Raw genomic sequence first — 24,188 nt, 5'->3', positions numbered from 1 at the left:
AGCCTTGACCGAGTGAAGTTAAAGCTCAAAACCAAAACGGGCGTGTAGTGAAGCCCGAGAGGGCCACATGTTAACATAACTTGGTTCCCAGTGCTACATCCATAGATAATTGAACTTTTCAGAGTTCATTATAGATAAGATTGCTGTTATTACCACCATCAAAACTAGTACGTACATAGTTTCTTATGGTTTAAGATTTTTCTGGTTGTTTAAACCTTTATATAAGGCAAGTATAATAAAATCAGTTCGAAATCTAACCAATAGCGAGGATTGTCATCTCACTTTGTTGACATAAATGAAAATGGGCAGAAGATCAGATTAAACAAACTTGTAAAACTCATTTTACTTTTACGCCATTTGTTGTCAGATTTTTAAAGCGTTTTGTTTTAAACAATAGTTATTTATTGTGCGTAACAAACTGTTGTGAAGTAAATGCATGTACTAGTGTTTGCGTTTTTACACTTTTACTGTTGTCGTGTGGGTTTTATAAAGAATAGACACAATGTTGCACTCAATTCAAGCAAGGTAGAGTTATATCTTATGCAGTGGATTGCCTGGTGTATTTTAATAAAATTGATACAATTTTATAAGCGCTCATTTAAGGTATATAATGCTCAATTATGGCCATCAAGAGTCTAAGTTGCCCAAGTTAGACAGCTAACCACAAGAGTACCAGCACATCAGGTATTAAGTGCTAATTAATGTTGAGTTTTACTTTGGCGTTGCCATCTTAAATTTCCTATGGTTAGTTTTCAATAAAATATGCAAGTTCTGTAAGATAATATTTGAGGTTTAATTTCACATGTATTTAGCTGTATAACGAGTTGAACAGAACAAAAAGCTGATTATAATGATGATTGTAACAATTAAGATGATTGGTTGTAACCGAAGGTATCAGCAGGAAAACGTAATGTAAAAATAGTACATGCAGATATAAATGTATGAGTCAGAATACAGTTAATTAGTTAAGTGATATCAGTCTTGATTGATACTTAACATGTCCCCTCAATCTGGAGCATACATATCGCTTCACAATGCGTTGCAGCATGGAGCGATTTGATGAGTATATTGGCAAGATTGTTGGCAGATGGTACATGGCGATAATCGATATCAACTCGTTCGTTTTTGAAGTGGTAGCGAATGTCAATATGTTTTGCACGGTTGTGCTTACTGCAAGTGTTGCTTGCGAGAGCCAGATCACCTTGATTGTTGCAGTATAGCGGTGTAGCTCCTGAAGTATGAATACCTAGTAATGTACAGAAGCTTCTCAGATACAATGCTTCCTTTGTGCTCTCTGTCGGAGACATATATATTCTGCCTCACAAGAAGATAGAGCCATTGTAGGCTGTTTGCGAGTCTTCTAACTGATTGGTACTCCACTTAGTGTAGCTATAAAACCGCTAGTTGATCAATGATCAGTTGTATCGCTTGCCTAGTCAGAGTCAATGTATAATGTGAAAGTTTCATTTGAAGGCGTAAACGTAATGCTGTAGAATCCTGTATATTCTAGATATCGAAATAGATGTTTTGCAGCAGTAACGTTTGGCAGACTAGATTTGTCGAGGTACTGAGATAATTTAGATGTTACCCAGCTGATGTCTGGTCTATTTGTTGTCATAAGTTAGATGAGACTACCGATAACTTGTCTGTACAGGAACATTGAAGCTAAAAACGCTTGGTACTCCTCGTCAGTTGCTTTCGGAGTTATGTGCCTTTGTCTGCTGGTTTGCTTACTGGATTGCACTCGGTCATGTTGAAGTTCGTAAGTATGGAGTTAATGTAATGTTCTTGGTTTATTTGATATCTGTTCAAAAAGGGCTTGAAGTCTTTGCAGAGGAACCATTTCAATTCTCCGCGATCATCCATGCTAAATTGATTGTGTAGAGCTTGTTTTACTTCGGTGATCTGTTGTAAATCACTGCTCGCAATAATGATGTCATCTATCCTGAAGAATGTCATAACTTCATTGTTGTTGACAATCTTTGAGTAAACGCAGATGTTGTTGTCGTTCGAGGTAAATTTTGGTGACTTGAGAAAGTCTGTCAAGGATGTGTGCTAATTACTACGGCTCTGCTTTAACCCATAGAGTGTTTTTTGAGCGGGCATCTTTAGTAGCTTCCATCAGGTGATGTTTGTTTGTAACCTGGAGATTGTTCAAGATAGATCTCTTAGTTGATTAGAGCGTGGAAGTACGCCCTCTAGACATCTAGCTGATGACGATGGATTTGCTCATTCGCGGTGATCTGCAAGTGTGCGTCTCGATGTAAGTCGTGTTATAGGTGAATACGTGTCATCATAGTCAATGCTCTGTATCTGGGAATAGCCACGCGCTACGCACCGTGCTTTGTACTGTACTTCTTCACCACCTTTGCCTTGTTTCATCGCGTAGACCCAGCAATCTTTGATTTCAATTCGTTCATCAGATAGTGTCATGATTTGCCAGGTGTTGCTGTCAGAGAGCGCTTGTCTATGGCTGCTTGCCATTTATCTGCATCTTCTGAACTGGTTGCTTCTTCATATGAAGTGAGTAAAAATTTCAAAACAGCGCAGGCCTAATCGGCGTGTGTGAACAGCTGATAATCACCCAGGTATTTAGGTTGTCTGGTATTCCTCTGAGGTCTTGGCGATTGTAAGGTGCCGGTATTTTGTGTAGATGTTGTCTGTTCCTGTTTTTGTGATTGTATAAGATTTGCCTTTTGACTATTGTGAGGTAGGATAGGGATTGTGTCCTCGATGTTGTCAGTCTATGCATTGGTTTTCTAGTTTGCAGCGGCTTGTTGTCAATGTGTTCATTGCATGATGTGAGAATACTGTTATTCTTACTACTGAGAATGAAATGGCCTTGATTTAATGGATTCATGCCTAGAAAGGTGTCGGGTTGTCGACGTTGATCAAGGTTTTGCTTGTTAGTTTCGACGTAGGCTGCAAGGTGAACCTAATTTGTGAATGTTCTTCATGTTTGGTTTTATGTTGGTGAATAATTCATAAGTGGTTGATTCAGTTCGGCATTGGTCTGATTAATTTCGAAAGTATTGTGCATATTGTACGTCATATGACCAAAATGACTTGGGTAATTTGGAGTCAGAAAGAGGCATCGGGCCATGTTCAGCAAGCTGTGCCATGAGCACTCTGATTTTCCATTTTGGTATGGTGAGTATGGAGCGATGGTTGTGCGTTTGATTCCGATGTCGTGTAAAATCGATTCGAATGTATTGCCCCCATACTCTCCACCGTTATCGCTGTGTAACTCAATTACTTTGCCAATGTGAGCGGCGTCAGCTATGAACTTTTTGAGCGCTCTGCAGCTTTGTCCTTAATACATAAAAAGTATATGAAAAGCATGCTGGAACACTCATTGACCAAATTACTGATGTATTTGTGATCTGCCTGTGATGCTAGATCTATGGGTCCGCATACTCATTTTGTACTTGCTCCAAAGGCTCTGTAGCTTGTACTGGTGGATCAGCATATGAAGCTGATTGTCAAAACATTTTGATTTTTTTGCAGGTTGTACAACTGCGTCCTGCATTGCTGTTGGTAACTGTTGTGCCATGAGTCGCAGATTGTAGCTGAATGATATCATCAATATTCATATTGCCTAGTGTTTTGTGCCATTCATCTATGGCTCGTACACATAATGTCGTGTTGGTGCTGCATGTTGGTAGGAAGTAAAGTTGCTTATGTCTGATTATGTTGAATTTTGTATTACGTGACATTAAACATACTGTCCTTTGGTGAATATAATGTGAGCTTCAGTGTCAGTGACAGCACGCCCCGAGAATAGACTAGTTGGAAACTCGGGTGCCAGTAAGGTGTTAGTCAGCTTTATTCTGCATATGTTGCTATCTGAATCAGTGATGTGAAATTCAGCCACACCTTTAGCTGTTGTCAGTTTATTGCTTTGGCAGCCATTTGCTAATTGAATGTAATGTTGTTTAGTATTGAATTTGTTGTCAAAAGATATAAAGCTGTCGGTGCGATTAATGATGGGACATGTAGCTCTACAATCTACTAGCAGTTGGTCGTGTACATTTTTACTATTAGATGGGGTACTCGCGTTCGCCATGCTGGTCTGGTAGTAAATGAGTAGTCGGCCAGAGCATTGGCTGTAGTCTGCTGTGGTGGTGCCCATGAACCCTTGTTCCTTTTAGCACAGCAAGTGTCTTCTATGTTTCCTGGTTTATGTATGTACAGCGGAGTTTTGATTCGAATCTACACTCCCTTGATTTGTGTCCGTCAGTACATCCATAGGACAAACATTGCTGGTTGTTTTTAACAGACATTGCAGATTGATGATGCGGTTGTTTGTAAATAGTATAATTATTTGAAGCCATTGCTGTGCTATGTGCAGGGGCATGCACAGCCTCTGTGTTTCTACTGTGCAAATTTGAGTATGTACTACAACGAAAGAGCATTGTCTACAACGAAATAGAAATGTTTTGGTAGCCCTTTTAGTAACAGCGATAGTGAGATTGTCTGATATATTCTCATCTGCCAATCACAGTTCAGTGGCAGCTTTTTCAGCTCATCAAATAATCTGCTACATTCTCAGTTTCTCACATTACTATTGTTGTAAGTTTTCATATAATGCCATAATTCTCAGTTTTTCTGTGCTAGCGTAATGTTGTTTTAAGGTTTCACGAGCTTTACAGCCATTGTCACAAGATTTATTGTCATTGTCATTCATGATGAGTTGCAGAGATCTGTCATCTAGCACTTGTACTAGCTCTGCGTATGCCCTTCTGTTCTTATCGGCAAAGTTTTCTGAATATGCTTATCTACACCCAGTGAAAGAATTGCTTCAGGCATTTCAGTGTCACAAGAGTAGAGGTAGTTTAAAATTCTGGTCTCATATATATTGTATGATTGCATCTCTCCATCGAAATGTAGGCAGCTCCTGGGCCCATAACCTGTTGAGTTATATTTTGGTGTTGCCATCTGTAATTTCTTATGGTTATATGTCAATAAAATATGCAGGTTCTGCAAAATAATATTACAGGCTTGATTTTACATGTATTTAGCTGTATAATGAGTTGAACTGAACAGCAAGTTGGTTATAACGTTGATTGTACAGATTAATATGATTGGCTATAACTGAAACTGTTAGCGAGTGAAACTTAATGTAAGAATAGCACATTTATATATAATTGTATGAGATAGAACACATTTAATTAGTTAAGGGACATTGGTGCCGTTTGATGCCTAACAATTAATATTGCCTAAGTTTTATGATTATCAACCGCAAGGGTTTTTATATGCTAAGATTCCCATGCTAAGAGACAAGGCCTGTTGTATAAATGGCTAATGCCTATCTTTATTAAGCGAAGAGCAGTAAAAGCACAGTAGCAAATAAAAAGTACAATAATGAACTAAACAATACATCTAGACTTACACTAAAAGTAGGATATCTCTAAGGTGTAGTACACTTCAGTGGCCCACGGCATTGAGTTACATTGTTAGCGAGCTCGGTTATTATGGTGAAGGACAGTGATGGCAAGAAGCGGATGATCCTATGCGAGAGGCATTTAAAAATGGTAGTAGTTGGTCAATCGCATAAGTTCACGCCATTTTGAGTGAAGATCTGAGTATGAGACATGTCTCAGATATGTTTTTTCTATAGCTGCTGAGTGACGATCAAAAGGATGGTAAAGTGACGGTCTGCAAGGAATGGCCAGAAATGCAAGAGTCTGATCCTAACTTTATTGATTTATCGATCATGGTTGTGCGGGTATGACCCTGAAACGAAAACGCAGTCATGTCAATGACAGTCTCCTCACCTTAAAAAAGCTCGAATGTGTAGCCTTTTAGTCAAGACTTTGCTGGTACTGTTCTTTGATTCTAGGGAACTGGTGCATCAAGTACCTACCTGCAAGTACCACTGTTACAGCTAATGTACACATAAAGATTTTGAAATTTTCAAAGGATTATGTGATAATCAGGAGACCTGAACAATACCGTGCAAACTCATGGTGTTTGCACATGAGAACGTCACACTCAAAGGGCCTAGAATACCAAAGAGTGGTTAACATAGTTGTGTTATTGTTTTGGACCATCCATTTGTTTCTGAAGACCAAATCTACAACAAAAGGAGATTGTTTCATGGTCATTTTGGCTATTCAAACTTGCAAAACTTATGTGCATAACAACCTAAGACTAGAGGATTTAAGATATGGCATAGACATGTGGTATAAGCGATGCAGACATGTATAGACAGTAACAGAGTATTTTGAGGGTGATCCATATATTTAGATCACTAACTGAGAATTTTGTGACTTTTTTGCTTTAATTACTTTAATAAAACAATAACTAAAACAGCAATTCCAATACCCTTTTAACACCCCTTGTATATTCCTGATGTTTAGCCTGATCGTCTTTTAAACTGTTAGCAGTTATGAAGTCAGCAGTTATGCATCGTCTGTAGGTTATAGAAGGAGTCTCGGCTAGGGTTTCTAATGTTTTGAGTCATGAGGTTAAACACATTTAGGCTGATGGTATCACCAAATGGTGGCAGGGCACACCTGTGTAGATGAGACTTTGAAGTCTCTGTGGCGCCCTACTTTGGTGTCACTCAATATCTGTATTTGTGTGGAGTTGTACGATAGTGGTGTTCAAATCTGCAAGTGTGTGTCCATAACTGTATTGAGTAACGATTTAATGTCCATTCTAGTCACATCACCGTGATTGCTTAAATACATCAGGATGTAGGGGTAAAGCCATAAAGCCAACATTCTGCACTATATTTAATTGTCAGTCTGGCTAAGTCTATATAGTTTAATTGTCAGTAGTCTGGCTAAGTCGATATAGTTTAATTGTCAGTAGTCTGGCTAAGTCTATATAGTTTAATTGTCAGTAGTCTGGCTAAGTCTATATAGTTTAATTGTCAGTAGTCTGGCTAAGTCTATATAGTTTAATTGTCAGTAGTCTGGCTAAGTCTATATAGTTTAATTGTCAGTAGTCTGGCTAAGTCTATATAGTTTAATTGATTCAAAGTTGCAATTGATTTCTTCCGATTTTTTCTCTGACATTTTTGACATTGACATAAAACAATGACATCACGCTGAGTGTTGTGTTCATGTGCTTTCTGTTAGTTAGTTTTTATTTAAGTTACCGGTAGGTGTTACTAGGCTAAGCTTTGTAGCCATGCACAGCCATAGGTGTATCCCTAACACTTAACTCAGATATCTTCTAATAGCTAAATATAGCACAGACACATCTAACAAATATTCTGCTCACTTCTCAACTGTAGTCTTTTTTATCTGCATTACTAGTTGGATGAGTTTAATGATATATAAGAGCTATGAGAATAATAACATTCTGTGTTTCCACAAACACTTGAACATTTCGGCTAATAGGGAAACTACTGTGGCACTATGGATTATCACTAAATTACCTGTTCTTTGTTGTATAGAGCAACCTTTTGACCGTCAAAAACAAAATGGGTCAGCCCGAGGAGGATGAAGATGCCCTCTCTACTAACTATGAGCCACCCACTTTCAAACTATACAAAAGGCGATGGTTTATACTTTTTGTGCTTTCGCTTCTCCAATGCTCCAATGCTATGGTAGGTTCTCTCAATGTCATGGCAGAGTGAAATTCTACAGTTTTTCCTTTTATCAGTTCTATCAAATTTTAGCTGAACATTTGGACAAACGTATGATTATGTCTGGTTTAACTCTATCATGGCAAACAGATTGTTTGCTAAATAACTGCCATTCTGCGATGTAACTATCACTTTTTCTACGATTTCAAGGGAAGCATTGAAAATGTGGTTATCAAGCTGTGAGATATACTCAATGGCCTGCGATTTAACTACATTCGCATTGTCTCAGACTGTTATGCAATATGACATGGTACGTGCTGCCCTAATATTAAAGTCGGTATAACTTACTTCAGAAGGCTGACTGATGTTTTAATTTCCTAGAATATTCTTTCATCATAAAGTTCTCCCTTATCATAGAGTTGTCATTTCCATAGAGTTGGCACTGATTATAGAGTTGCCCTTTTCATAGAGTTGCTCCTTATAGAGTTGTCCCTTATCATAGAGTTGCTCCTTATAGAGTTGTCCCTTATCATAGAGTTGCTCCTTATAGAGTTGTCCCTTATCATAGAGTTGCTCCTTATAGAGTTGTCCCTTATCATAGAGTTGCCTCTTTATTATAGAGTGGTCTCTCATCAGCTGAAGAGGCTTGTCAGTAACTTTTCAACTCTTCAAAAATTTAATATGCGTTTTCATGGCTTTCATTGAATATATTGTAGATATGGATATCCTACGCATCTATAGCCGATCTTTCCGCTACTTTCTACCACACTAGTGTTGATGTTGTCAACTACCTCGCCATGGTCTATATGGTAGCTTCAGTCGTCTTTGGCATGGTGTCCGCTTTCATCTTAGACCATTTGGGTCTTCGTGCAGGGGTGAGCTTAGCATGAATGTGTGCATGTCTTGACTACGTCATCTTGGCTCTCACCTCACTAAACGTGTGTTGGTTGGCCATTTACATGTCTAATAACTTGCACTAATCTACTACACAGAACTTATCTGCTGCGTGTGCTGGGCAAACCCTTGAAAGAGGTATTATACTTTCGTAAGGATAATGTCTAGAAGGTTCGCTAAGTTTAGAGAATGTCTGACATATGCATGTGTTACCTACTTTTTCATTCTAGGTGGTCTTATACACATGGAAAAAAGTGCTTATCAGAACAAAGTTATGAAAATACTAGCCTTCATATATTTATAAAATTTTTATTTGTTTTCAGTAATGTTAAAGACATCGCGAGTGACACCGAAATTGGTAGTGACAGAATTTATAATAGGAATTCATTTCATCAAATTTTCACAGGAGTTGTTTAACCTTGGTTTTCAATTTTACTGACAATCATATTTACTGGAAGTCAAAAACCTAGGCTTGAGTAGCTGTGAATTCTGTGATATTAATAATTTTAAAGAAGCAATAAATTAGTAGTTGCCCACCCACTTCTCTATTTTCTTCTGTACTATTGCAATAAGCACAGTGCTCTAGTTCTATTGTACCTCTTGCGGAAAAGGAGATGTAAAGGTGAAAGCTTTAACTGGCTTTTTGCGCATTTGGAACAATTTTCGATTGACTAATCTTTTACTCAGTAGATATGCATGCTGGCAAGACTTAAACTATCTACTTCGAAAGTGTCTGGTCACAGTTGTTTAAGTTGAACAGCATTGTTACATTGGTAAATTGTTTGAAAATATTTGATTGACCAAAATTAATGATTTGACCATTTGTGTCTTTTAAAGGTAAAATGTGTTGACATACTTTATGTATTATTAATATAGCCTGTAGTTGTACCTACTAGTTGAGAACTGCATAGCGCACAACTAACTTTATAGTATCCAGGTTGGTTAGGTGAACTTTTCTGCATATTTTCATTAATCGACTTTTCAGTGTGGCATCCTTTGATAAAATATCACTCTCTATTTAAACCATGCGCATCACTTAATCCAATAACCTAGCATGTACTTGTACGGTAAATTGAAACATAGACAATATAGTTCTGCTGCAGCCAACGCAGATACAACAGGAATAAAGACAATTGTAAAATAATAATACATGAAGGTCGTGTGAAAGGGAGATAGCCTTGCTTTATGTTAATGCACAGCAGTCTAGACTTATGAACCAGAGTGCTATTTGTTTCCTGAGACCCTAGTACTGAGGAACTAGTACTGGTCTGCCCGCATCTTAACGAGTGGTGACGCGCTTGAGGACCTCTGCTTTACCGAATGGCCAATAGACATGCAGATGCTTATTTAGTCTTTCTTATAAGTATCGAAATGTAATAATTTGTTCCTTGAAACAAAACCTACTCGTTACGGTTAATAGTCTGTCGCCTGGTTCCAACTTGAAAGGGCCCTGTTTCAGATACAACATCGTGCTGTATGCAGATTGTGTGCTTCATGAAAGGGTGTGGACTTGGTGTGAATCAGCTGTCATACAATAAGTGCTGCTAACCATTGCTAATAGGATTAGTATACTTCATTGACCAGCGAGTGATAGTGTAGACTGGCTGAGTTTCTCTTGTGTCACATGACATAATCTGCCTTATCAGTACTTTGTGTTATCTGATGAAGGGTTCAATTTGCCATCTTCTAGTTCAGCTGATTTAAACAGGGATGAGTGCACCAAAACATAATTTTCTATATCCAAGGTTCGGCTGCTCTTTAAGACATTCTAGATTAGAGGAAGCACTCGTTCAGGATCTTATTATAGCCCATCATATGCTATTCTACCACCACAACAAATCACCGCTAGTACTCTAACTTGTTACAGATCATAGCTGGTGCCTGGTTAAACTTTGTTGGAGCCGCTATCAAGCTGCTCAGCGCGTATCCAGGAGTAATTCCTCCTGACACACTCATAGTAGTTACGTTCATCGGTGCGTATTTTATCTTACGGTTTAACTTTTGGTAGTCGAATGTCTTCTTTATATTTTCAACTCTATCATAGTTCTAGTTCTATTGATAAAGCTTGTGGCATATCTGGAGCCTATCTATATATTCATGTTATATGTAATGCTAGCGCCATGTTATATGTAATGCTACCACCATGTTATATGTAATGCTGCCACCATGTTATATGTAATGTTACCACCATGTTATATGTAATGCTACCACCATGTTATATGTAATGCTGCCACCATGTTATATGTAATGCTGCCACCATGTTATATGTAATGTTACCACCATGTTATATGTAATGCTACCACCATGTTATATGTAATGCTGCCACCATGTTATATGTAATGCTACCACCATGTTATATGTAATGCTGCCACCATGTTATATGTGATGCTGCCCCCATATTTTAAGTAATGTTACCACCATGTTATATGTAATGCTGCCACCATGTTATATGTAATGCTGCCACCATGTTATATGTAATGCTGCCACCATGTTATATGTGATGCTGCCCCCATATTTTAAGTAATGCTATCACCATGTTATATGTAATGTTACCACCATATTATATGTAAGGTTACCACCATGTTATATGTAATGCTGCCACCATGTTATATGCAATGTTATCACCATGTTATATGGAATGTTACCACCGTGTTATATGCAATGTTACCTCCATGTTATATGTAATGTTACCACCATGTTATATGTAATGCTACCACCATGTTATATGCAATGTTACCACCATGTTATATGTAATGCTGCCACCATGTTATATGTGATGCTACCACCATGTTATATGCAATGTTACCACCATATTATATGCAATGTTACCACCATATTATATGCAATGTTACCACCATATTATATGCAATGTTATCACCTTGTTATATGTAATGCTGCCACCATGTTATATTCAATGCTACCACCATGTTATATGTAATGTTACCACCATATTATATGTAATGTTATCACCATGTTATATGTAATGCTGCCACCATGTTATATGTAATGTTATCACCATGTTATATGTAATGTTACCACCATGTTATATGTAATGTTATCACCATGTTATATGTAATGCTACCACCATGTTATATGTAATGTTATCACCATGTTATATGTAATGTTATCACCATGTTATATGTAATGTTACCACCATGTTATATGCAATGTTACCACCATGTTATATGTAATGTTACCACCATGTTATATGTAATGTTACCACCATGTTATATGTAATGTTATCACCATTGCATTCTTTATATTTGCTTGTTAGAAGTCACTTTTTTTTCTTGTCTCACATTATCTTTTCTATTGGCTTATATTTAGGTCAGAGTATAGCAGCCATTGCTCAACCTTACAACATGTTCGCTACAACAAAACTTGCAGCTCTTTGGTTTCCGGAGGAGCATCGTGCCCTGGCAAACACTATCGCTTCTATGGGTAAGCAACCAGCGCTGCTCTCGATTTGGTGACTGTATGGCGCCAAATAATAACCTCACTAGTGAACAGTTGTAAAGAGGGAGTGGCTCTCAGTAGACACAGAGATGGATCCAAGATGATAACATGTGCAGATATTGTTTCAACAATTTAGGTTGGAAATACTAAAGACAAACACTGACAAGAGCACTAGACATTATATCTATAGAATATATGTAACGAGTCCAGTTGAATACATTAGTACATGCCTGAACAGTATATAGCACTAGACATTATATCTATAGAATGATGCAAAAATACATCTGATGGATAACTTCAAAGTCAGTTTTCTAATAAGTAATATTTCGTGGATATATTTTTTGGTAAAATTTCTCGAATTACTTGAATCATCGAACAGTACTGACTGTCTGAGGATGCATGGTTGGAGTGAAATTATGTGTAGTAGTTGGTCACTCTCAAAAAAGAGAAGACGAGTCCTAAAAGGAGACAAATTATCTTTGTTGGTTTTTTAGCTAACCCTCTGGGGATTCTAGTTGGCAGCCTTCTCTCACCAGGAATTGTCCGTCCCACAGAGAATGACGCAGTTCTCGCCAGAGAATTTCAAACTTTGGTAGGCCCCCTCCTTATTCTGTATATCTTATTGTATGTTGTTGAGGAATAAGAATACTGTCAATAATAGTAGTATTAACTCCTAATAACTCCAGAGTGTGTTAACCCATTGCTCTGTTATAGCAGCTGGTGATTACAGTAATAATGAGCACCATATAAGCAGCATATAACAGTAGTAACATCAATAATAGTAACCCTACCTCGGCCATCTAATGTGCTGTGAGAGATCGTCAGCTGTAATAACCATGCATACAATTATTCGGATCGATTATTCCATATGCCAGGGAGCAGTTGAGTGTCGCAGCTGTTGTTTTACCATTCTGAAAGCTGCGAGTCTAAAACCTACGCGACGCAATGTTTTTTCCAACTGTTGACTGGCTTCTGACAGACGAAAACTACCCTTATTTTAGTAAAAATTATTATTATTCTTTGCCATATTTTCTGCTATAAATTATCTCACGACCAAACACGAGCCATGCGAGTGTTTGGGAGTCTTATAATAAATGCATATGCGCACACAACTCCGGAAAATTATCCGTCAATGGCCATACCCAAACCCTTGTTCTGAAATCCCATCAAAAAATTTAACCATTTTTCTGTGGAGTCGTTTAAGTATAATAATGATACAAAACACATAAACCTATTTAAACATGTTACCAAGCCTTTGAAAAGTGCCGGCAATATCTTAAAACTTACCCATCTGATCAGATTATACATAACTAGAAAGAATAATTTGGCCTAAAATCGCCATTAAAATTTGACAAGCCTTTTTAATCAAAATTAAGACCAGCCAACAAAACTCCCATAAAGCCGTGCGACAGATAGTAGAACGAACAATAAAGCCGTGCGTATTTCACGAAAAAAACGTGCACATTTCACCTGTCTATGGCATTGTCCCATTGCCGAAGGTTTCTGTAATGAAGGTAGACCGTTTGAGGCATAGACCGTAGACCGATTTACAGATACGAAAATGTGGTACAGTCAAACATGGATAACTCGCCCTCGGATAGCTCGAACACATGGTTAACTCGAACGGTTTCGTTTGGTCCGTTACCATGCAATGATAAATTGCTTCAGATAACTCGACCTCAACTTCGTTAACTCGAACAGTTTTTTGCCCAACGGCTACCACTCACTTTATTCCAAGCCATAGAGATAAACCTCAACTTTTAGTAGTTCGTAGGCTTCGTTATTACCATCATCGGCAAAATATTTTTGTCAACGAATTTTCTAAAGGTTTAGTGAAAATTGATTTTTACCAAACATCCGCTTAGCGATGGGATGGTCCTTTGAAGGCAAGGAAAAGCGAGGTGACCTTCGCATAAACTTCAAGTAAAATCGGCAAAATTGATCTTGGTTAAATGAGAAATATGTCTTTTTTCTGAGCATTTCAACAGCGATCAAGTTTTACCAATTTTAATTTAAAAAAGTCCTGGCAGTCACATCACATAAAACAACAAACAAATTTCAAGTGATAGAAAAATCTCTACTTTCTTACAAAAAATTTTTAAACTCTACATTAGAAGCATTTAATTTGAAACAAAACATTCACGCTTTTGATTTATATTATAGTTTGTATATGTACATGTATCTACTAATAAATACATGGACTTATGACAGTGCTCTGATAACTTGAACGCTCTGATAACTTGAATACTTTCACTCGGTCCTGTGAAGTTTGAGTTATCAATGTTTAACTGTATAATCTTTTCCTCTCATTATTGCTATTTGTTGTACATAATAACACCCAGTACATTGCAGCTACCATAGCAGCTACCATTGCAGTACTCCTACTGCACTACAGTGCCATGGAATTTCTAGTTTTATTATGTTTCATTTGCTAATTTAAAACTTTATTTTTAAACTATTATTGCTATGCTTACTTCAGGCAAGTTTGCACTTGCCTGTGCGTAGCAACGTTGGACCGGCAAAGGCATGCAATACAATAACCTTGCAAGTTGTCCAGTTTGTTTGCGGCCTCAGATTTTGGTCTCTGATTTAGTTACTTATTTGATTTTTATGTAACACGATATATTTAATTGATTTGAGTCTAACGTTTGAACTATGAAAAACTGATTATATTTAACTGGTGAGCAGAATCTGCCAAGTTGTCATCATCCTGTTAATGATTATGAGCCTACTCATAATCATTAACAGGATGTCTTATCTTATGTAGTGTTTGAAGCATTTACTCTGGTAGAGGCCTCTCAGTGTCTCCACTCTGCCCATTTTCACATTCGCTGAAATTCATTAACTCTGAAGACTAATTGTGTTCTATAGCTTGCAGTCAATTGTGGTCCAGCTGGTTTGGCAGCAGTCTTGGCTTTGGTTGTCGTTACATCATCCAAGCCACGCACACCTCCCTCTGCCAGCGCTGGAGAAGAGTCGATGAGCTTTGTGGCTGGACTCAAGCAGGTGCGTATGTTAGTATTTGCTACATTGTGCAGCTGTTGTCTTCCCTTGCTTTTGTTATCTTTTTGTTTTTTTCAACACGGTCCTTCATTACTTTCTAGCAATGATTGATTATTATTATAAGTCTGTATTTGGCTGTTCCTTTAGATTGTCAGAATTAAGGACTATTGGATGGTAGTGGCATGCTGCGGAGCTGGAATCGCGCTCTACACGGCTATCACCACACTCCTCCAACAAATGCTTTGTCCCTATGGCTATTCCGGTTGGTTCTTACAGTTGGCAACATTCTTAGCATAGTAATTATACATAATATTTGCTATTTCACATATTTTTTAAGCGCAAAGAATTGTTAAACAATGGTTGTGAGAGCTTTACAGTTGTTGACAAACGCTGACTTATTTACTAATTCCACATACATGCGTGTCAGAGCAACTATTGGTTAATGTCTGTCGCTGTCATTACTGATCTTTGTTAAGATGTTAAGATCTTGATTAAGATCTTTGATCTTAGAACTAAAGTATGTGACCATCTAATTTAAACACTGCATCAGTTCATTCATATGAATATGTTTCTTTCTACACCAGCCAGACTTTACGGTTAAACTGTAAGATTGACTGGCAACGCATGATGATTAGCTACGTCAGTCACTGATTTAAATTTCAAATTTGTGATTTTTATAAAAAATTCGCTATTGCTTGCAAAAACAATATTAGTAACTAGAAATTCCACTGTCATACAGCCCACGACCAAAGTAATTATAGATAAAAGAAAGGGTACTGTTGGTTGTTAAAAAAGTAGTTCTCAGCAGGAATTGACAGAGTATAATGTAAATGAGACTTGTTTGAGATGATATAAAATAAATTTGAGGGAGCACGACTCTAAAAAAGCGTAACTAACAATTTATTTTTGAGGTAAAGTTGGGTTGAAACCAGGTATACGAGTAATTGGTAAATTGTTTATATTACAATATCTGGTATAAGTATACAATATCTATTAAAGGTCGCGCAGTCTAGTCTCCTCTCTTTTGCGTTGTAAGATTTGATCATTGATAGCTAATCAAGTGATGCGCTCCCTAGCAAAGTTGTTAAAAAGTAAGTCATTGATTTATGATTTGATTTTCTCAAACTTATGTTTTACAATAATAAAATAAATATTAATTCAAGCTGTAGACCTAAACTATTGTACGTAATTTAACTAACAACAGCTATAATGAAATATGTTTATTATATCTCTGAAATGCAATATTAAAAGTAAAACGGCAAGCTGCCGTGTAATATACAGTTTGAAAGTTGGTTGTGTTGTGAATGTAGAATGGTTTTGACAGCGATATGTAACAGAAAGCAAGTGTTGGCATTCACGCGTCTGGAAGTTTTATGCAAACTGGAGTGAAATAAAGAAATAGGCTATTCTTGTCATAAAGGGGCATTGTAGTAACGCCCTATCTTGTAGATAAGATGTAAAGAAATCTGGCTGATGTTCTAGATAATTTGAAAAACCTTCGGTAATTGGACAAAAATGTAGGCTGATAAACTGTGTACCACATTTTCATACCTGTAAATCGGTCTACGCCTCAAACTGTCTACGTTAATTACACAAACCTTTTTGGCAATTAAACAATGCCATAGACTGGTGAAATGAGCACGTTTTTCTCGTGAAATGCGCACTGCTAAATAGTTCTACTACCTACTCCTTGGCGTTAGAACTACAGAACTTAGAACTACAGTTTTATTGGAAGCTTGTGTAGGTCATTTCTATTGCTCAGCTATATGCAAGTCGGTATGTTGATGTTTTACCTTGTATATTTGGTAGACACGTTTGCTGGTATATGCAGCGCGGTGAACATAGGGGCTGGGCTGGCTGGAGCCGGCATCACCGGAGCTCTCGCTGACAAGACTAAGAAGTTTGAAGAGATTTGCAAAATATTTTTCACCTGCGCCATTATTTGTATTGCGGCTTTTACTATTGTAAGTTCCTACCAGGTTTCACTCTTGTAAGTTCCTACCAGCTTTCACTATTGTAAGTTCCTACTAGCTTTCACTCTTGTAAGTTCCTACTAGCTTTTACTATTGTAAGTTCCTACTAGCTTTTACTATTGTAAGTTCCCACCAGCTTTCACTATTGTAAGTTCCTACTAGCTTTTACTATTGTAAGTTCCTACCAGGTTTCACTCTTGTAAGTTCCTACCAGCTTTCACTATTGTAAGTTCCTACTAGCTTTTACTATTGTAAGTTCCTACTAGCTTTTACTATTGTAAGTTCCTACCAGCTTTCACTATTGTAAGTTCCTACTAGCTTTTACTATTGTAAGTTCCTACCAGCTTTCACTATTGTAAGTTCCTACCAGCTTTCACTATTGTAAGTTCCTACTAGCTTTCACTATTGTAAGTTCCTACTAGCTTTCACTCTTGTAAGTTCCTACTAGCTTTTACTATTGTAAGTTCCTACTAGCTTTTACTATTGTAAGTTCCCACCAGCTTTCACTATTGTAAGTTCCTACTAGCTTTTACTATTGTAAGTTCCTACCAGGTTTCACTCTTGTAAGTTCCTACCAGCTTTCACTATTGTAAGTTCCTACTAGCTTTTACTATTGTAAGTTCCTACTAGCTTTTACTATTGTAAGTTCCTACCAGCTTTCACTATTGTAAGTTCCTACTAGCTTTTACTATTGTAAGTTCCTACCAGCTTTCACTATTGTAAGTTCCTACCAGCTTTCACTATTGTAAGTTCCTACTAGCTTTTACTATTGTAAGTTCCTACTAGCTTTTACTATTGTAAGTTCCTACCAGGTTTCACTATTGTAAGTTCCTACCAGCTTTCACTATTGTAAGTTCCTACTAGCTTTTACTATTGTAAGTTCCTACCAGGTGTCACTCTTGTAAGTTTCCACCAGCTTTTACTATTGTAAGTTCCTACCAGGTGTCACTATTGTAAGTTTCCACCAGCTTTCACTATTGTAAGTTCCTACTAGCTTTTACTATTGTAAGTTCCTACCAGGTGTCACTATTGTAAGTTCCTACCAGGTGTCACTATTGTAAGTTCCTACCAGCTTTCACTATTGTAAGTTCCTACTAGCTTTTACTATTGTAAGTTCCTACCAGGTTTCACTATTGTAAGTTCCTACTAGCTTTCACTATTGTAAGTTACTACTAGCTTTCACTATTGTAAGTTCCTGCTAGCTTTCACTATTGTAAGTTACTACCTACTAGGCTTAGCTAGCAACTTTTATTTAATGTTTTTGGTTACATATTTGCCATTGCAAACACTTATAAGTGATCTTGCTGTAAAACCTCACTAGAAGTTATAAAAATCTGTGTACATACGGAATACCTTGAAACGAAAGTCAAAGTGTGTGAAAGTCAAGCCAAATTAAACATGAATAGGCAATGTTTTGTAAGTGGTCTGATCTACATCTGCCTATTCCCAGTGTAAGTCTGCCATGTAATCAAAATGTCCACTTTTATGATTGCTCGTCTGCTTGGTCGCATACTTGCTTTCATCGCATCACATTATACACATATGCATCATCTGCAGCAATCTCTTGTGAAAGAAGTCCTTTTTGCACTGATCACTTCTTCATTTCATGAGCTTATCATGATGTGAGCTAGACAGTGACCTTTTGACCTTTTAGCCTATCTGATGGACAATTAGAGTTCCCTTTTTAAAACTGACTGCTATTGTGTCGTTCAGGTCATCAGGTATTCCCATCAGGAAGCTTTGGTAGCTGTTACAGTCGGTGCCTTTGGGTTCTTCGGGTTTGGCCTCTACCCTTTGTGTCTTGAACTTGGAGTAGAAGTTACTTATCCTGTAGCAGAGGCTACAAGCTCTGCTTTAATCATCATATCGGGGTAAGTACAATCATGGTAAGTACATATCAAGGTAAGTACATATCAGGATAAGTACATACCTGATGCATGCCTCTCACTCACTCTGACAGGTTTGATGGTTGGAATGAATAGCCATGGCATAGCTACCATTGATATAAATAGCCAAGCGCAGTTAACCAATCAGAATACCTTCCGCTTATCATCTTGACAACACCTCCAAATAGATGATCAGCTTGTATATTTTTAGCTATTAATCTTTAGATGGTATCTCTACAAGTATTGTCTTCAAGTTGATAACTAAAGACATTTTTGTAAGTGCATTGGTTTTTAATGTTTGTATCCTGGATGATTCTTTGAGGCATATCATTGCTGGTGGAGCCAATCAATCTCTTATTACTTTACGTTTTGAACTGATGACGCAGTTCACTGTGTTGTATGCCTATGTTTATTACACTGCAGGCAGATTCAAAGTATTATCTACCTGCTAGTAATGCAATCTACAGCTGTCAACATACCAAATGCGACCTGCTCTGGTAATGTGGCTGCTCAGGACTTCATATGTGAGTATTCTTACCTTAAATATCTAACGTCGCAAGGCTATAGGGTAATGCAATGAAGTATGAACATTTTCTATATAGTTTAGTTTGACGCTATGAAGTTTGGGAGTTTGCGAGACATTATTTTTTTCTCAATTATTATTACCAGTTTGGTAAAAAAGAACAGCCAATTAATTTCAGAAACCATAATTTTGAAGGTGAGCAGCTTGACTCGAGTTTTTTCAATAGTTTTTGATGTCTTGTAGACTCCAACGTCTTCTTTATTTCCATGGCCTTCCTTGCTGCCGCTGCATTCATCATCTTCTTCAAAGCCAGCTATAAACGCATGAGAGCCGAACAGGAGGCTGCTGCAGAGCGAATCTTAGATTTCAATTCTTCCGACAATCCTGCTACAAATTCTGGTACCAATTGATATTGACGAGTTAGCTTTTTCACCTTCTAGTCCTCGATTGCTCGTTTTATAATGGATGCTAGTTTGCTCTTGCTTCCTTTTTATAACAGAAGAGCAAAATATTATATACTATACGCTGACCAAAGAATGCAGTATAGCACTGCGCACAAGTATGTTCTATATGCAGACCCTATCACATACATAGTATAATACATCACACGAGTACAGAATAATTTATTGTTCTATTTTCCCATGTAGATAACCCTGCTATTGTATGCTTCTCCGCATGCAAATAAGACTATATTTATAACATACTCATATATTTTGGTGTTATTCTATCAGTTGCTCATAAAGGGCAATCTTTCACTTTTATATAACTGATTTGTTATCATTCATATTTATGGTTGAATTGTAAATATTTTATAGCATCATTTGGCTCAAGATATATCGGGTTTTCCTAGTTTTTATTTTGTTTGATTTTCATCTGATGCATGGTTACATCATGCTGACAATACAGACCATTATCCCTGTTCAATAAAGCTCTGCTTGTGATGTACCACTAGCTTAATATTAGCCCAATTATTATAGAATATAGTATATATACAGTTTCTCCAGAGTATTGGATTCGGGGCATTTAAGTAGCTCGATGAAAATTGCTCTGATTAGCACTATTATGTAGGTGGCAGACATGCTGGACAATTTTGTAAGCAGTGCTCATTAGTTATATTAACTTTTATGTGTACAACCAAAAAGGAACTGATAAATCATATTTTGCATGGTAATCATTCAAAAAAGTTAAAATTCAGCTTAATGGACTTCTCCTATACTCATTCATTAAAAAAATCATAAATTTTGGCTAAGTAATCCCAGCAAGAGCTTAATTATCATCTAAAGTTGTTGATCATCCCCTTCCAACAAGTACGGCTCTATGTACATTGGACAGGTATTGGGATTGTTAGCCACTGAGTGAATAGACTTGAGGATGTGATTGCACCATTGGTGCCATTCAAATGAAATTAAGACTAATATAAGGCTAAAACACCAGCTACAATTTGATGCCATTTTTGTCTTTGTAGAGTAGCCCTGTTCAAAGATGAAGTGTTTGAATGAGATCATTTTTTGAAACGCTCAGATTCAAGCGGGTGCTTTATTCGTGACATACATGTACATGTACTTATTTGAAGGCATGTATGCCAACACGTACTTGAAAATACGAGGAGTTGGATGTCTACGCTAAATCGTCACACTGGAAATTCGACGCGATTCCATTTTAGTTGGTTTAATGTTGAAATACAATTGTAGCCTACGATCCACGAATTTAATTAGTTGTTTTCACGCACAGTCTGTAATTCATTGACATGTTTCGAGCGCGGTCTTGTTTTATCGTTCACGTTGACTAGCCATCATTTTCGTTTCATGTCTAATAATTTATAAGTTAATGTTAGGTTCAGCAGTGATTGATCGCCAACATTTTGATAGAAGTGTTTAAATAAATTATTTGTGCAAGTGATAGCACGATTGTGCTTTTGTATCCGTTTTATAAGAAACCCGTAATACATATACATTGATAATTATACGACTGGCCCTCCCATAATACATCTACACGTATTAGAAAATCTTGCTGAGTATTAAATGTCTGAAAGTTAGCTGCAACACCAACGTTAATGCAATAGTCGTGATACTTTTTCCAAAGTTTGATCGAATCAAGTTTCCCAATACTGATACGTTTGGTCCATATTTTTTATTTGTGTTTTTCCTGTATCCAAGTTTTTGGCATCGCATATATACCACCAGCTCAATATAGTTTTATGAGAAAGGGCACTGCACAAGGTTTTTGAGCCAATTCACGCTTGCTTTTATTTGATGCTGACTGGTTTGAATCATTTTTTTGCACATTGCCAAAGTATTAGTGGCTGTTTTAATCGAAATAGCCTTTTGTATCAACTAACAAGTTTGTTAATTATAGTGACAAAAACAATTTTTACACAGAATAGAACTCCTAGGCTTATACTACTGTTGAGTTTTATAGCTTGATTGTTTCAGAGCTCATAAGCTGCATCTTCATTTGAGTACAAAAATATCAAACCTGCGTAGTTACTGCCGAAAAGCGCTACAAAGTCATTTCCAACCATCTTAAAGCATTCCCATTATAAATTACACATTGTAGGTTAATTTTTAGTAATTAGAAGGCTAGCGCTAACTGATTATTGCTCGGCTAGATAGTTCTCTTGAAGTTGTTGCAAAGCCACTATCGTTGCAAGCTTGAGAGATATAAATTGTAAAAACTGAGCTCTGCTTTAATCATTGCATACATATTTTAGGGACGCCATGTTAAACATTCTTCTATTCACTTGATGATGCTAAGTTGCTTATTTTAACAACTTTATTAATTGTTGGAGTAGCTTACCATTCGTAGAAAATAAAAAAGCGCACAAACGTACAAATTTCATGGTCCGATCGGGATCACCACCAGTGGTGATTCATAGTAATGCTAAACAACTAAGAAAACTCTACGACTTGAATGGTTTCTCATTTTCCAGGAATGAAACCAAAGGTGAAGAATACTCATTCAATGCTTGCACTTGAGCTGATTGTACCAAAAAGTTTGATGTCATAATGTCATTTATTAAATGGAGTAGTGAGGGAAACTACCTGTTACAGTTGCTACCTCACAATTACTATAAAACCTCTTATTTGAACGCCGCCTTTAATAAAATGCCACTATAAAAGTGTTGAAAAATACAACGCCACCATTTAATTGACCGCCACCTCCATTTTCTCGCCACTTTAACATTCTTTGATTTTTCGAACCCATAATAGAAGGTGATAAATTGAAAAGTGTTCACAAAATAGTTCTCATAATGACTCGGTTACCTCAATAACAATTAGTCTTTTTCATTGTTTATGTCATGGTTTTAGTGACGATGTACCTGAAAAGATTGATCGTCACGTCACAATCATCAGAACTACTCTCTGATTTGAAATCAATAAGGTGTAAACCAAATCCACCGTTTTCAGATTTGTTCATAACGGGGTTTACAATCTTACCTGAAGACTAAAGCATTTTGATGAACGATGATCATACTCTTCAGGAACACCATACAACGTAATAGCAGCCATTGTTATGGCGTATTCTAACATTAAAACGTTAAAAACGTCTTTAAAAACTAAAAGCATAGTGTCTGTTTTCTAATTTCAAAGCTTTACGGCTTTTTCTTTATGAGTATGAAAGTGATACTATCAAAATAATTAATAACAGCACAGCGCTAACATTTTATACTCAAAGTAGTTCCTTGTTTAATTCCGTCTGATAGTTCAACGTGTATGAAAAACAGTTTAGTAAAAATGTTGAGGCTGACTGCATTTATGTTGATCTCCCAAAGAAGAGTGTAAAATATAGGTGACATCAACATCGTTTCGCCAACAAGGGTTCAATTTATCTTCCCAAAATTTTGGCGACTAAGTCGAAAAATACCACGCCACCGTTTATTTGAATGCCATCTCAAATTAAATGCCACTATTAATAGAGAAGGGTTAAAAAATAAAGCGTCATATCGTTAAAATAAAGGTTTTACAGTATATACTCTCTGAAAGTTGACTCAGTATGTATTGTGCATTTGATTGGAAGATGTTGCTTCAACTCAGCACAAAAAGATTGATGGTGACTTGCTGGTCTGACCCATGCTTGTGCATCCAGGTGCACTGTAGATGTTTCAGTAGCTTAAACTAGAGTTGCCCCGATTTTGGTATCGGTATCGGTGCCGATATGGGTGTCAAGTATCTGAATCGGTATCGGCCGATCTTTTCTTAAAAAATCTGAACCTTCCGATACTTTTTACAGATCAACCATTTAGCAGAAAACTGTATTTTAGCTTGCTATACTAATAAAAAAGCATCATCAACTGTGAGCTTCTCACTTTTACTTAATGAATATCAGGCCTGCCACACAATTTATTTCATGTCTATAGCCTGATCAACACAGCGAAGGAAACTTTTTAGCCAGAACGTAAACAAAAAGTGTGGTATTTCTCAATTACAGCGATAGGATTTATTGCAGGCAATCACGAACAAGATAACAAAAATGGGAGAAAAGAACGCAGTGTAATATTTCTATTTACTAGCATTACGAAAGTAATTTAAACAGTCGACGCATAAAGTTATCTATCACTCTCTTGATCCTGACGATACAATAGATCGTTTGTATTGTACAAAAAACGGTAACCCCAGTGGCGTATCGGTATGTAGCCTGTCCTCCAACATCTGTGGCAAGTCAATCCCCCTTCAGTACTCTTGGCTACATTGATAATGATGGAAGAAAGAGACGTCTTACTGAGATAATTGAATCACTAACGGTAATTAAAAGAAACATTGATTTGCTCTAAACTTGTACAGGCACAGCAGTTCATCCAACAATAGAAGAGGGACTTCGTTATCACAGATAGAACTGTACCACAAACAGTAATTACCTTTATTTACAAATTACAAGAAACATGGACTGTTTTGTTACTACATGCACGGTATGTC

General features: G+C 37.0%; 1 protein-coding gene across 2 annotated transcripts; it reads left to right on the top strand.

Moving 5' to 3' along the window:
* Positions 1-88: 88 nt before the first annotated feature.
* LOC137395041 (solute carrier family 49 member A3-like) lies at positions 89-20,216 on the top strand. Of its 2 annotated transcripts, none has more exons than XM_068081828.1 (12): positions 89-167; positions 7,409-7,561; positions 8,257-8,415; positions 10,302-10,407; positions 11,762-11,875; positions 12,385-12,482; positions 14,762-14,896; positions 15,041-15,155; positions 16,703-16,857; positions 18,580-18,737; positions 19,176-19,276; positions 19,519-20,216. In XM_068081828.1, exons 2-12 carry the CDS (start codon positions 7,436-7,438, stop codon positions 19,683-19,685), a joined length of 1,434 nt encoding a protein of 477 aa, XP_067937929.1. In that variant the 5' UTR covers positions 89-167; positions 7,409-7,435; the 3' UTR covers positions 19,686-20,216. The 2 variants fall into 2 exon arrangements, with proteins under 2 accessions (XP_067937929.1, XP_067937928.1); XM_068081827.1 differs by having other exon boundaries at positions 99-226.
* The last annotated feature ends 3,972 nt before the right edge of the window (positions 20,217-24,188 follow it).

The sequence above is a fragment of the Watersipora subatra genome, chromosome 4, assembly GCF_963576615.1.
Source record: "Watersipora subatra chromosome 4, tzWatSuba1.1, whole genome shotgun sequence".
NCBI classification, from domain to species: Eukaryota; Metazoa; Bryozoa; class Gymnolaemata; order Cheilostomatida; family Watersiporidae; genus Watersipora; species Watersipora subatra.
Note: the sequence above shows the minus strand (reverse complement) of the source record. Positions and strands in the feature narration are given on the sequence as shown.